Source organism: Mustela putorius, unplaced genomic scaffold (assembly GCF_011764305.1).
Source record: "Mustela putorius furo isolate JIRA1106 unplaced genomic scaffold, ASM1176430v1.1 tig00003909_pilon_pilon_pilon, whole genome shotgun sequence".
In the NCBI taxonomy this organism is placed as follows: domain Eukaryota; kingdom Metazoa; phylum Chordata; class Mammalia; order Carnivora; family Mustelidae; genus Mustela; species Mustela putorius.
The window spans coordinates 31,658,112-31,672,805 of record NW_025422057.1 but is presented as its reverse complement, the minus strand read 5'-3'; the positions used below and the strand labels follow the sequence as shown (position 1 = coordinate 31,672,805).

The 14,694-nt window shown below is 37.8% G+C and overlaps 1 protein-coding gene across 1 annotated transcript in view; it reads left to right on the top strand.

Annotated features, from left to right (window-relative positions):
• CC2D2B (coiled-coil and C2 domain containing 2B) overlaps nt 1-14,694 on the top strand; it is a 104,572-nt gene that overhangs the window by 62,053 nt on the left and 27,825 nt on the right. The window contains exons 23-25 of the mRNA XM_004749613.3: nt 5,895-5,991; nt 6,781-6,890; nt 13,699-13,795. Of these exons, the coding sequence (XP_004749670.1) occupies nt 5,895-5,991; nt 6,781-6,890; nt 13,699-13,795 (304 nt within the window). The remainder of the gene's footprint in view (nt 1-5,894; nt 5,992-6,780; nt 6,891-13,698; nt 13,796-14,694) is intronic.

Below are 14,694 nucleotides of genomic sequence, written 5' to 3'. Positions count from 1 at the left end.
CACCCCCCACCCCTTCAAAACCCTCATATTGTTTTTCAGAGTCCATAGTCTCTCATGGTTCACCTCCCCTTCCAATTTCCCCCAACTCCCTTCTCCTCTCTATCTCCCCATGTCCTCCATGCTACTTGTTATGCTCCACAAATAAGTGAAACCATACAATAATTGACTCTCTCTGCTTGACTTATTTCACTCAGCATAATCTCTTCCAGTCCCGTCCATGTTGCTACAAAAGTTGGGTATTCATCCTTTCTGATTGAGGCATAATACTCCATAGTGTATATGGACCACATCTTCCTTATCCATTTGTCCATTGAAGGGCATCTTGGTTCTTTCCACAGTTTGGAGACCATGGCCATTGCTGCTATAAACATTGGGGTACAGATGGCCCTTCTTTTCACTACATCTGTTATCTTTGGGGTAAATACCCAGTAGTGCAGTGGCAGGGTCATAGGGAAGTTCTATTTTTATTTTCTTGAGGAATCTCCACACTGTTCTCCAAAGAGGCTGCACCAACTTGCATTCCCACCAACAGTGGAAGAGGGTTCCCTTTTCTCCACATCCCCTCCAACACATGTTGTCTCCTGACTTGCCAATTTTAGCCATTGTGACTGGTGTGAGGTGGTATCTCATTGTTGTTTTGATTTGTATTTTCCTGATAATGAGTGATGTTGAGCATTTTTTTCATGTATCTCTTGGCCATTTGTATGTCTTCTTTGGAGAAATCTCTATTCATGCCTTCTGCCTATTTCCTGACTGGATTATTTGTTTTTTGGGAGTTGAGTTTGGTAAGTTCTTTTTTTTTTTTTTAAAGATTTTGTTTATTTGTTTGACAGAGAGAAACAGCGAGAGAGGGAACACAAGCAGGGGGAGTGGGAGAGGGAGAAGCAGGCTTCCCACTGAGCCTGTGGGGCTCGATCCCAGGACCCTGGGATCATGACGAGCTGAAGGCTGATGCTTAACAACAAAGCCACGCAGGTGCCCCAAGTTTGATGAGTACTTTATAGATTTTGGATACTAGCCCTTAACTGATATGTCATTTGCAAATATCTTCTCCTATTCTGTCAGTTGCATTTTAGTTTTGTTGATTGTTTCCTTTATTGTGCAAAAGCTTTTTATCCTGATAAAGTCCCAATAGCTCATTTCTGCTTTTGTTTCCCTTGCCTCTGGAGATGTGTCTAGTCAGGAGTTTCTGTGGCTGAGGTTAAAGAGGTTGCTGCCTATGTTCTTCTCTAGGATTTTGATAGATTCCTGTCTCACATTAGGTCTTTTAATCCATTTTAATTTATTTTTGTATATGGTCTAAGAAAGTGGTCCAGTTTCATTCCTCTGCATGTGGCTGTCGAATTTTCCCAACACCATTTATTGAAGAGACTGTCTTTTTCCCATTGAATATTCTTTCCTGCTTGGTCAAATATTAGTTGAGCATAGAGTTATGGGTCCACTTCTGGGTTCTCTATTCTGTTCCATGTGTCTGCTTTTGTGCCAGTACTGTACTACCTTAGTGATTACAGCTTTGTAATAGACCTTGATGTCCAGAATTGTGAAATCTCCAGCTTTTGTTTTCTTTTTCAAGTTTACTTTGGCTAGTCAGGGTCGTTTCTTGTCCCATACAAATTTTAGGATCGTTTATTCCAACTCTGTGGAAAATGCTGATGGTATTTTGGTTGGGATTGCTTTAAATGTGTAGATTGCTTTGGGTAGCATAGACATTTTAATAATATTTGTTCTTCCAGTTCATGAACATGGTATATTTTTCCATTTATCTATGTATTCCTCAATTTCTTTCATAAATGTTCTATAGTTTTGAGAGAACAGATCCTTTACATATTTGGTTAGGTTTATTCCTAGGTATCATATGGTTTTTGATGCAATTGTAAATGGGATCAATTCCTTGATTTCTCATTCTACTGCTTCATTATTAGTGTATAGAAATGCAACAGACTTCTTTGTGTTGATTTTATATCCTGTGACTCTGCTGGATTCCTGTTACCAGTTCTAGCAATTTTTTAGTGGAGTCTTTGGGTTCTCTACATAAAGTATCATGTCATTGTGAAGAGTGAAAGTTTGACTTCTTCTTTGACAGTTTGGATGCCTTTATTTCTTTTTGTTTTCTGATTGCTGAGGCCAGGATTTCCAGTACTGTGTTGAACAACAGGACATCCCTCTTGTGTTCCTGACCTTAGGGGAAAAGTTCTCAGTTTTTCCCTATTGAGGATGGTATTTGCTATGGGTCTTTTGTATATGGCTTTTATGATGTTGAGGTGTGTTCCCTCTATCCCTTCATGGTGGAGGATTTTTATCAAGAAAGTATGTTATAGGGGTGCCTGGGTGACTCAGTGGGTTGGGCCTCTGCCTTTGGCTCGGGTCATGGTCTCGGGGTCCTGGGATCGAGTCCTGCATCAGTCTCTCTGCTCAGCAGGGGGCCTTCTCCCCCCCCTCCGCCCTGCCTGCCTCTCTGTCTACTTGTGATCTCTCTCTCTCTCTGTCTAATAAATAGATAAAATCTTATAAAAAAAAAAAAGAAAGGATATTTTGTCAAATACTTTCCCTGCATCTATTAAGAGGATTGTGTTGGGGACACCTAGGTAGCTCAGTGGGGTAAGCCTCTGCCTTCAGCTCAGGTCATGATCTTAGTGTCCTGGGATTGAGCCCCGCATCAGGCTCTCTGCTCAGCAGGGAGCCTGCTTACCCCTTTCTCTGCTTGCCTCTCTGCCTAATTGTGATCTCTCTCTCTGTCAGATAAATAAATAAAATATTTTTTAAAAAAAGAGGATTGTATGGTTCTTATCCTTTTATTCATGTGGTGTATCACATTGACTGATTTGTGGATGTTGAACCAACCTTGCAGCCCAGGAATAAATCCCATTTAGCTGTGGTGAATAATCCTCTTAATGTACTGTTGGATCCAATTAACTGGTATCTTGTTGAGAATTTTTGCATCCATGTTCATCAGGGATATTGTTTTGTAATTCTCCTTTTTAGTAGGGTCTTTGTCTGGTGTTGGGATCAAAGTAAGGCTGGCTTCATAGAGTGAGTTTGGAAGTTTTCCTTCCATTTCTATCTTTCTATGAAGATAGCAAGAGGTATTAATTGTTTTTAAAATGTTTGGTAGAATTGCCCTGGGAAGCCATTGGGCCCTGGACTCTTTTTTTTTAAGATTTTATTTATTTATTTGAGAGAGAGAGAATGCACACAAGCAGGGGGGAGGACAGAAGGAGAGGCAGGCTCCCTACTGAGCAGGAGCCTGACGTGGGACTCGATCCCAGGACCCTGAGAGCATGACCTGAGCTGAAGGCAGACACTTAATGACTGAGCTACCAAGGCATCCCTGGGCCCTGTACTCTTATTGGAAGGTTTTTGATTGCTGATTCAATGTCTTTGCTAGTTATGGGTCTGCTCAGGTTTTCTATTTTTTCCTGTTTCAGTTTTGGTCATTGATGTGTTTCTAGGAATTTATCCATTTCTTCCAGATTACCTAATTTGTTGGCATGTAATTACTTATAATATTCAAAGATTTTGAACTATTGTGTTTTCATTTTCATTTGCTTCCATGTATTTTTAAAATTCTTTAATTTCCTGGTTGACCCATTCATTCTTTAGTAGAACGTTCTTTAACCTCCATGTATTTGTGGTCTTTCCAAGTGTTTTCTTGTGGCTTACTTCAAGTTTCATAGCATTTGGTCTAAAAATATGCATAGTATGATCTCAATCTTTTTGTTCTAGCTGAATCCTCATTTGTGACCTATTGTGATCTATTCTGGAGAATGTTCCATGTGTATTCAAAAAGCATGTGTAATCTGCTGCTTTAGGATGAAATGCTCTGAATATACATGGTAAGTCCATCTGGTCTAGTGTGTCATTCAAAACCCTTGTTTGCTGTTGATCTTCCACTTAGATGATCTGTCCATTGCTCTGAGTGTGGTGTTAAAGTCCCCTACTATTATTGTATTATTATCAATGCATTTCCTTAAGTTTGTTATTAATTTGTTTATATATTTGGCTGCTCCCAAGTTAGGGGCATAAATATTTACATTTATTAGATCTTCTTGTTGGATAGACCCCTTTATTATGATACTCATCAGATATATTATGATTCTTCATCTCTTATTACAGTCTTTGCTTTAAATTCTAGTTTGTCTTATATAAGGATGGCTACTTCAGCTTTCTTTACACGTCCTTTAGCATGATAAATGGTTCTTTACCCCCATCACTTTCAATCTGGAGGTGCTGGATCTAAACTGAGTGTCTTGTAAGCAGGATATTGATGGATCTTGTTTTTTAATCCATTCTGATACTCTGTATCTTCTGATTGGAGCATTTAGCCCACTTACATTCAGAGTAATTATTGAAAAATATGAACAACAAAACCTAGATTCTGGGTGTGTTTTGGTCTGCTTATTAAAAGAAACTAGATCCCAAAATAAGAAAGAGTAAAATAAAGTGCAATGAAAGGAAACAAAAAATAAGAAATATAAAGTATATGTAAAAATAAAAATTAAAAAGAATTCAAAAAAAATAAGATAACTGAATAAATAAAATAAAAAATTAAAGAATAAAAGTACAAAAGGTGCTAGATACTATTTTCTCCTAGAGCTGATGCTTTGCAGCTGTCTATGATCACTGAACTTGGTTCGAATGAGTTGTTTCTTCTGGTCTTCTGGCAGAAGGGCCTGCAGCCTAATTCTCAGGTGGACTTGCCCCAGTGGAAATGTGCCCTAGGGGGCAGCGAGGCAGGGCTTGGTGTAAGTGGCTCTGGACTCAACTCCACTAGGTGGCGCTGTTTTGTTCCCTGAGGGCTTTCAGCACTGATGAGTGGAATGAATATAGTGGCTCCTCTATCTCTAGCCCTGAAGCTGAAATTTCATGTCCCCGACTCTTCAGTGAGCCCTCACAATAAATAAGTCAGTCACACTTATTTCCCTGGTTTCTTTTCTTTTCTTTTTTTTTTTTTTAAGATTTTATTTATTTATTTGACAGATCACAAGTAGGCAGAGAAGCAGGCAGAGAGAGGAGGAAGCAAGCTCCCTGCTGAGCAGAGAGCTGGATGTGGGGCTCCATCCCCCCACCCTGGGATCATGACCGGAGCTAAAGGCAGAGGCTTTAACCCACTGAGCCACCCAAGCACCCCAGTTTCCCTGGTTTCTGTCAGAATTCTGTGTTCACCTTGCCTGTGTCCAAGGTTTTTTAAATTCAGGCATGCGACTGAGTTTCAAAACCAAATTTTAGGGAGTCCTGTGGGGCACACCCAAGCTGTTCTTCCCAGGGAGTGTCTCACCACGCTTCTGCCTTTTATTGGACCCCCCCCCGCCCCCCGGAAAGTGGTCCCAGGACCATGCAGCAGTTCTCAGTTTATGGCTAGACAGAGCAGAAAGCTGGCATCTACACTTGGTGTTCTCAGCCAGCTTCTGTGCTCCTATGCCTGGGAACAGTGCATCACTTAGATACCACCCATTTTTCTTGTGTCCCAGGGGATCCTCAAAACATGGTGTCACACTTTGGATTCTGCCCCACTTCACCATCCGAGCACCTTTAAGCCAGGAACAGCCTCTACTGTAGCAGACTTCTAAAACTTCCGATTTTGCACTCTGCTGCTTATACTACTTCGCAGTAGCCTCCTCAAGCACGCCCCTTCCCCACCGCCATATCCTCAGTCAGCTCTATCACACCAGAGTCAAGCCTCCGCACTGCCTACCTTCCAAAAGGGGGTCACTTTTCTACTTGTAGACTTGCAGTCCAGTTGATTTCTCAGCTGCTCAGAATGATTCCATAGCTATCTAGTTGTATTCAAGGGATGAAACAAACTTAGGGTGCCCGTACTCCTCTTCTGCCATCTTAATTCTTCCTCTCTGTTAAAATCATTTGAAGTGTATAACTATATATTATTGTTCCTGAAGAGCCTTGGATCTGCCTACCTATTTGAAATCATCAATATCTCGCCTCAGACATAAAGAAACAATCAAATCAGTAGCTTCAGATGAGATCTTAAATGAGGTAGGTATTTAACACTTGTATGAAGTGCAAATTTGATTATGTTTGCCCTGAATTGCAACTGACTCCTAATTGGTCTCTCCATCTCTACTGTCTTAAGCTTCCAGCTGATTTTCTATTACACAATGAAGGCACTCTTCATAAGATGTAATTCTAATCAATTTATTCCCTGCTCCCCTGTTCTCAGGGCCTATAGAATTAGGTACAAGCTCTTTTAGAATGCCTACAAAAATCTATGATGATCTGGCCCTTACCTACCAATCAGCCACATCTCCTTCCTCCCCAAGACAGTATCATATCATACCACTACTTCTAAAAGGTCTCTTTAGCTTTCCTTTGCCTGGAATGGCCTCTACGCAGCTCCATAGTATTGGCCACATGAAACTTACTACTTAATGTTTCAAAGCTCAAGGTCAATGAATGTTTTCTCTGTGAAATTCTTCTTGTCCTTACTCCAGAAAATTAATTATTGGCTCTCCTGTGTAACTATTATACCTTGAATATATTTCTTTTATTCTTCACATTTGCAATTATTTGTTTACCTGTTTATTTTCCCCTGATAGACTATAAAGTCCTAAAGGAAAGTTCCATTTATCCTTCAATCCTATAATAGTATCTGGTATTGAATAGGACCAATAAATGTTTATTAAATGAGTGAACGAATAATAGCTGTTAGATAAAGTAAGCCATCCAGTTGTCAGCGAGTAAACAAGTAATTTCCTGGCCTTCTCCCTTTCATCAACTACATAAAAATAGTGCAGAAATCTAGTCAGTATTTATTGTGTGTTTCAGGATACTGTACAACCTTTCGTGGAAGTTTCTTTTCAACACACTGTATACCAAACCAGTACTGCAAGTGGATCTCACCCATGCTGGAATGAAGAAATTAAAGTAGATTTTATGTAGGTTGGAATCTATTTTTCCTTGGCTTCTAAAAAAGAACAATAACAAAACTGTTTTCTTGAGCCATTGCTTGAAAAATAACAATTGAGATAAGCTTTGTTTTTTAAGTTTTAAATTATGAAATTCTTCTTACATAGGTATTGATATATATATGTTATATATATATGCATATATAATATATAGGCAAATGTAAGTTCTGTGGAAGAGTAATAAATGAATACCTGTGAATCTACCATCCAGCTTAAAAAAATATAATATTACTATTACCTTTGAAAGCCAGTACCTAGTTGTTATGAAGCCAGTACCTAACTGTATTCCCTTACTTTGCCCCTATAGGTAGCAACCACTAATTTGTGTTTAACATTCCCTCTCTTTATGATTTTATATCATAAGTATTATCCCTATCCATTTATTATTCACTTGTGGATGTGTCAACTTTATATGAATTGAATCATCCTTTGCAATCTGGTTTGTTTACTCTTAATTATTTTGAGAGATTCATTTGTAACCTTCCTCCCTCCCATCCTTCCTCCCTTCTCATTTCTTTCCTACTTTCCTGCTTTTCTCCCTTCTTTCTCTTCTTCTTTTATTTTCACTCCCTTCTGCTGCACTAAAATGCCATAAATTTTTATACTTTTTCCTGTTAATATCTGTTTGGCTTATTTTAATCTTTCGTTATTGCAAATAATGTTGCTCTGAACATTCTTGTACTTGTCTTCTGGAGCAAACATGCAAGAGTTTGTTTTTAAGACAGCAGGTCTCAAACTTTTTTTGTGCATTAGAATCACTTATATGGCTTCTGAAAACATCGCTGGGCCCACCGTCATAGTTTCTAATTCAGTAGGTCTTGATAATCCCTTTTCTCACAAGTTCCCAGGTGTTACTGATGCTACTTAGTTGGGGATATTTTGAGAACCTCTGCTCTAGGATGTGTTCAGGAGTAGAACTGCTAGGTTATAATTGAATTCAGCTTCAACTTTACTAGGTAATCCCAAACTGTTTTTTAATGAATGTACCAATGTACACTCCCAACACAATATATATTATGCCATATCTTCAATAATATTTTGTATTTGTAAATTATTTTTTCTAATATTATAGATCTAAAATGATATTCTCATTGTGGTTTAATTTACTTTCCCTGATTTCTAATGAGATTGAGTTTTTTCCCACTTAAAAAATTTTATTTATTATTTATTATTCACTTGTGGATGTGTCAACTTTATATGAACTTTATTTTTTAGAACAGTTTTGGGCTCACAGTAAATTGAGTAGAAAGTACAGAGAGTTCTTACATATACTTTTTTCACAATACACACACAGCCTCCCTCAGCATCAGTGTGGTATGTTTGTTACGATCCACGAACCAATGTTGATGCATCATTATCAACCATTACTTCAGAGTTCCCTCTCATGTCATGTATTTTATGGGTTTTGACAAATACATAATGACATATACCCACCACTAATACCATATAGCATAGTTTAACTACCTAAAAGTATTCTCTGCTTCATCTATTTATCCCTTCATCCTTCCCTTGGGACCTGGCAACCACTGATGCTTTTACTGTCTCCATGATTTTCCCTTTTCCAGAATATCATCACATTAATCATGGTTCTCCAGAGAAAAGAATCAATAGGGTGTGTGTGTGTGTGTGTGTGTGTGCACAAGCACACGCACTTGTATCTTTGTGTCTTTGTCTTTCTCTCTCTTATCCTTTATAATATGGGTAGGCCTCATCTAATCAGTTGAAGGCTTAATGGAAAAAAGACTTAACCTCCCTCCTGGGAAGAGTTGAATAGCAACTCTTCCCTGGGCTTCCAGCCTGCTGTTATACCCTGCAGATTTTTGGACTTGGCTACCTCACAATCAAGTGAGCCAGTACTACAGAGGATAATTTGCTTTACTCAACACTATTCATTTTTTTGTTAACTTGGAAAGAACACTTAACATGGTATCTCCCCTATGAACAGATTTTAAAGTATGCAGTATATTATAGTTAACTATAGGTACAATGTTGTACAGCTGACCCCTAGAGCTTATTCATCTTTCTTAACTGAAACTTTATGCCTATTGGTGAGAAACTCCCCATTTCCCTTTTCCCAGCTCCTGGCAACCAATTTTCCACTCTTTGATTTTATGAATTTAACTAATTTAGATGTTTCGTGAAAGTGGAATTATGCAGTATTTGTCTTTCTGTGACTGGTTTATTGGTTTATTTCACTTTAGCATAATGTCCTCAAGGTTCATCTGTATTATCAAGTACTGTAGAATTTTCTTATTTTCTAAGGGTAAATAGTATTTATTTCATTGTATCTTTATCCATTCATCTGTCAACAGACATTTAGGATGTTTCCATCTTGACTATTTTTTTTTACCTTTTTAAAAATTTCAGATTTCTTTTCAGTGTTCCAGAATTCATTGTTTATGTACCACAGTCAGTGCTCCATGCAATACATGCCCTCCATAATACCCACCACCAGGCTCACCCAACCACCCAATCCCCTCCCCTCCAAAACCCTCAGTTTGTTTCTCAGCATCCACAGTCTCTCATGGTTCATCTCCCCCTCCAATTTCCCACAACTCTCTTTTCCTCTCCATCTCCCCATGTCCTCCATGTTATTCCTTATGCTCCACAAATAAGTGAAACCATATGATAATTGACTCTCTCTGCTTGACGTATTTCACTCAGCATAATCTCTAACAGTCCCATCCATGTTGATACAAAAGTTGGGTATTCATCCTTTCTGATGGAGGCATAACACTCCATTGTATATATGGACCATATCTTCTTTATCCATTCATCTATTGAAGGGCATCTTGGTTCTTTCCACAGTTTGGTGAATATATGGTCCTGCAGTTGCTCCATTCTTAATTTCTTAAGGAATCTCCACACTGTTTTCCAAAGTGGCTGCACCAACTTGCATTGCCACCAACAGTGTAAGAGGGTTCCCCTTTCTCCACATCCTCTTCAACACATGTTGTTTATTGTCTTGTTAATTTTGGCCATTCTAACTGGTGTAAGGTGGTATCTCAATGCGGTTTTTATTTCAATCTCCCTGATGACTAGTGATGATGAACATTTTTCATGTGTCTGTTAACCATTGTATGTCTTCTTTGGAGAAGTGTCTGTTCATGTCTTCTGCCCATTTTTTAAAAAAGATTTTATTTATTTATTTGACAGACAAAGATCACAAATAGAGGCAGAGAGAGAGAGAGAGGAGGAAGCAGGCTCCACGCTGAGCAGAGACCCCAATGCGGTGTTTGATCCCAGGACCCTGGGATCATGACCTGAGCTGAAGGCAGAGGCTTTAACCCACTGAGCCATCCAGGTGCCTTTCTGCCCATTTTTTGATGCAATTATCTGTTTTTTGTGTGTTGAGTTTGAGGAGTTCTTTATAGATCTTGGGTATTAGTCCTTTGTCTCTATTGGCATTTGCAAATATCTTCTCCCATTCAATGGGTTAACTCTTTGTTTTGTTGACTGTTTCCTTTGCTGTGCAGAAGATTTTGATCTTGATGAAGTCCCAAAAGTTCATTTTCACTTTTGTTTCCTTTGCTTTTGGAGGTATATCTTGAAAGAAGTTGCTGTGGCCGATGTTGAGGAGGTTACTGCTTATGGTCTCCTCTAGGGTTCTGATGGATTCCTGCCTCACATTGAGGTCTTTTATCCATTTCTAGTTTATCTTTGTGTATGGTGTAAGAGAATGCTCGAGTTTCATTCTTCCATCTTGACTATTGTGAATAGTGTTATAAATGAACATAGGAATGCTAGCATCTCTTTCAGATCCTGATTGAATTCTTTGGATAGATTCCCAGAAATGAGATTGCCAGATCAGATGGTAAATCTGTTTTTAATTTTTTGAGGAACCTCCATACTGTTTTTCATAGCAGCTGCACTATTTTGCATTCCTGCCAACAGTGTGCAGTTCCAGTTTCCAAATCTTTTAATACTGTTCATCTTTTCTTTTCTTTTTTTTTTTTTTTTTTGGTAATAGTCATTCTGATGGGTATGAGGTGATACCTCACTGTTATTTTGAGCTGCCTTTCCCTGATTATTAGCAAGCATTTTATTATTAGTTAGCAATTATTGAGCATTTAAAAAAATATTTTATTAAGTAATCTCTGCACCCAACATAGGGTTCAAACTTACAACCCCTGAGATCAAGAGTTGTGTGCTCTACTGACTGAGCCAGCCAGGTGCCCCCAAGCATATTTTCAAATACATGTCAGTCATTGTAGATATTCTTTGGGAAATGTCTATTCAAGTTTCAGTATATTTTAAAAACTGGGTTGTTAACATTTTTACTATTGAGTTGTATGAGTTCCTCATATATTTTGGAGATTAGCCCTTTATAATATATATGGTTTCCAAAAATTTTCTCTCTTCTATAGGCTGCCTTTTCACTCTATTGATTGTTTGCTGTGCAGAAGATTTAGAGTTTGATAAGTTCTACTTGTTTATTTTACTTTTGTTGCCCATGCTTTGGTGACATATCTGCAGAATGAAATCTTTGCCACAACACATCCCATGAAGCTTTTTCCTTGTGTTTTCTTCTAGGAGCTTTATAGTTTCGGATCTTACCTACATTTCAAGTCTTTAATATATTTTGAATTGATTTTTGTGTATGGTCTAAAATAAGGGTCAATTTGATTATTTTTCCATGTTGGTAGTTCTACTGACACCATTTCTTGAAGAGACTATTCCTTCAACATTGTGTATGCTTGACATCCTTGTCAAAGACCAGTTGTCCTGATGTAGATGCAGGGATTTATATCTGGACTCTCTTTTCTATATCATTGGTCTATATGTCTTATCTTTGTGCCAGTATCATCCTATTTCAATTATTGTAGCTGCGTAATATATTTTGAAATCAGGAAGTTGGATGCCTCCAGCTTTGTTCTTCTTTCTCAAGATTTATATTTGATACAAAAGCTATATAAGTAGGCTTTTGTTATTGGAAATAAAAATATGTTGATCAAGACAAATTTGAAACCTAAAACTTAATATTGTTCTCCAAACTCAATTAGCCATTTTCTAAGTATATTGAGCTCTCCCTGGAGTAAAAGAATATAAAGAACTGTCAACTACATCCATTATCAAAGTCCTTTCTCTGGTCCTGGTGCCCTCTCCCCCTTCTCTTGTCAGCCTTGTTCAGCTCTCTCAAGTTCTGCAGATCATGAGGTTCCTATTTGCATTATTGTTTGATGGTGTCTCTGTATTAAATAAATGGATTTAGGAGAACACACAGTAGTCAATAAGATAAATAAACTTATAAGTGAACTAAAGAGAGAGACTTTGGACTCTGAAAAACAATCTGAAGGTTTTGAAGGGGCAAGGGGTGGGAAGTTGGGGGAACCAGGTGGTAGGTATTAGAGAAGGCACAGATTGCATGGAACACTGGGTGTGGTGCAAAAAACAATGACTACTGTTACACTGAAAAGAAATTAAAAAAAAAAAAGTGAACTAAAGAGAAGGAGGCTATAGAGTATTTGCATTCTTGCAGTTATAGCAGCAAGATACACCAAGAACACATTTAGAGTATAATCAAGTAGATCAGAGGTTTCAGCTAAGACACACCATTCAGTTACACTTTTGGTTTTCTGAGATATAAGAGCTCTCTATTCCCTTCTCCATGTGATGTTTTAGTGAATAAAAACCACGTGCAAATGGCATAGAGAATAATAGTAAACAGTATATAGTAATTAGCCTTGTGAGCTCTACTTTGGAGGAGAAATTGTGGTGAAATTTGAATAAGGTTTTAGAAGAATATAAAGTGCAAGACAATGCAGGACTTGAGTGATTTAAGGGACATACTGAGTTGACACACTCAAAAATGTCTGGAGGATGACAGTTGTCATTCCTCCTGCCAGAATAGTGTTGTAAATGTTCATTGCCTCTTCTGTCCTGTCTTAAGGCTTTGCAACATGAAAGGGAACTCTTGAAGAGCAGGGTATGGAAGTCAGTTTATCACTTGAAAATATAAGGAAAATTCAACTTAAAATTGTTCTCTAATATCAGCTAATATTTTTTCATTGTAACTGAAAGTTATGCAAACTTTTGGAGATCCCTTGCAATAGTTGCTTCCTTAGCAGCAAGCTTCAGTAAGTAATATCAACGGCAGATGGTATAGTGAAAAGAGCCTGGCCTTTCAAGTCAGCTGGAACTGAGTTCACATACAAGCTTTGTCATTTGCTGGTGGCATTACCTTAAGCAAGTTATTTAACTTCTCTTAGTTGTTAGAAGTTTGATCAAGTTTCGAGTTTCCATGCACAAGCTGGAGCTAAGAGTGAAGGAAGCTACCTCCAAAAATGTGTCCAATCAAATAAGCCATCAACAGACAGCTTGCACAATGCATTCCACTATCCCAATTTCTAGTTGGAGAAAATAAATATGGGAAAGAGAATAAGTGCTGTAGTTAAACAGTTGTATCTCTTAGCTGAGAGCAAAAGAACAGTTTAACTATATATGGGAGCTAGCAGAAAGTAGCAGAGTTTAAGGTTTTTGGAAAGTCTTAATACACCATACTTTGGATGCTTTGTTTGCAATGAATGGCTATAGTGGAAGTCTTTCTGCTTGAAATTTAAATATTCTTATTTTTCATGCAAATTACCTTAAGAGAGAGACAAGATAAATTACAAAGCGCATACTGTCTTTAATGAAAGATAACAGTCATCTGCAAAACACATAGCTTTTTCTTAGCTTATACTTTATAAAAGTAAAGAACAAGTAATTTTATGGCTCTTTATGTATAATGCTCTCATAAAATGAATTAAGCATTTACATATGTTTTTCTTATTTACAGCTCACCTGGGCATGATTATAGCTTCTCAAGCTTATCTAAAATAAAAGATAATATATATATCAACATCTTTGATGAAATGATTATTGAAAAACATGAGGTAAATTAGAATAATTATAATACTGTTGAACTGATTCTGCAGTCAAACTGAATGAAATCTAGTAACATATTTGTAAATTTGCTTTTAGAGGCAATGTCTATTTCCAGCATTTTCTAAAAAGGGTTTGGGGTAACATGAAATAAAATCAGACATATGGCAAGTCAGTTAAAAAATAACAGAGATCATAAACCACATATAGGAGGAGAAGGGGTAAATATACCAGGAATTTGGGAGAAGCTGGTTTCTGCATTTAAACATAACATTTGAGGGTGAGCTTCCTGGTAGTCAAGATAAATGAAACAAAATGAAAATGAGTTATATATTTCTCACTGTCTGATCAGAGAAAATACACCAGTTCTGCTGAAGATAACAAATTATTCATAGGATTAAAACCCAGTTCTCATCAATCAGATTTTGTTTATTTTTTTAAAAGATTTTATTTGTCTCTTTGAGAGAGAGGGAGCACATATGTGTGCATGCACATGAACAGGGTGAAGTAGAGAGAGAGAGGGGATCCCAAGAAGAAAACATGAGGGGGACGGGGGAGAAGAGGGAGAAGGATAAACACACCCCCAATGAGTAAGGAGCCTGATGTAGGGACCCCAAGATCCTGACATAAGCAAAAACAGACGCTTAACCATCTGAGCCACCCAGACACCCCTTTTCAATCAAATTTTTTTAAAATTACTGAACGTCTTCCTCGAAGATCCGTGAAAGCTCATAACAATGCTTAGTGCAAGCTTTCAAATAAATGTTAGCTTCCCTCCTACTAAGCTTGGCAGCAGAAGTATAAAGATGCAGATCCATTATAGAGGTATTATAGAGTCCCTCTTTGGGACTCTGATTCCATGCTCTAATATAAATGCCCATCAAATCCTATGGCAATTAGTTGAAGGAGG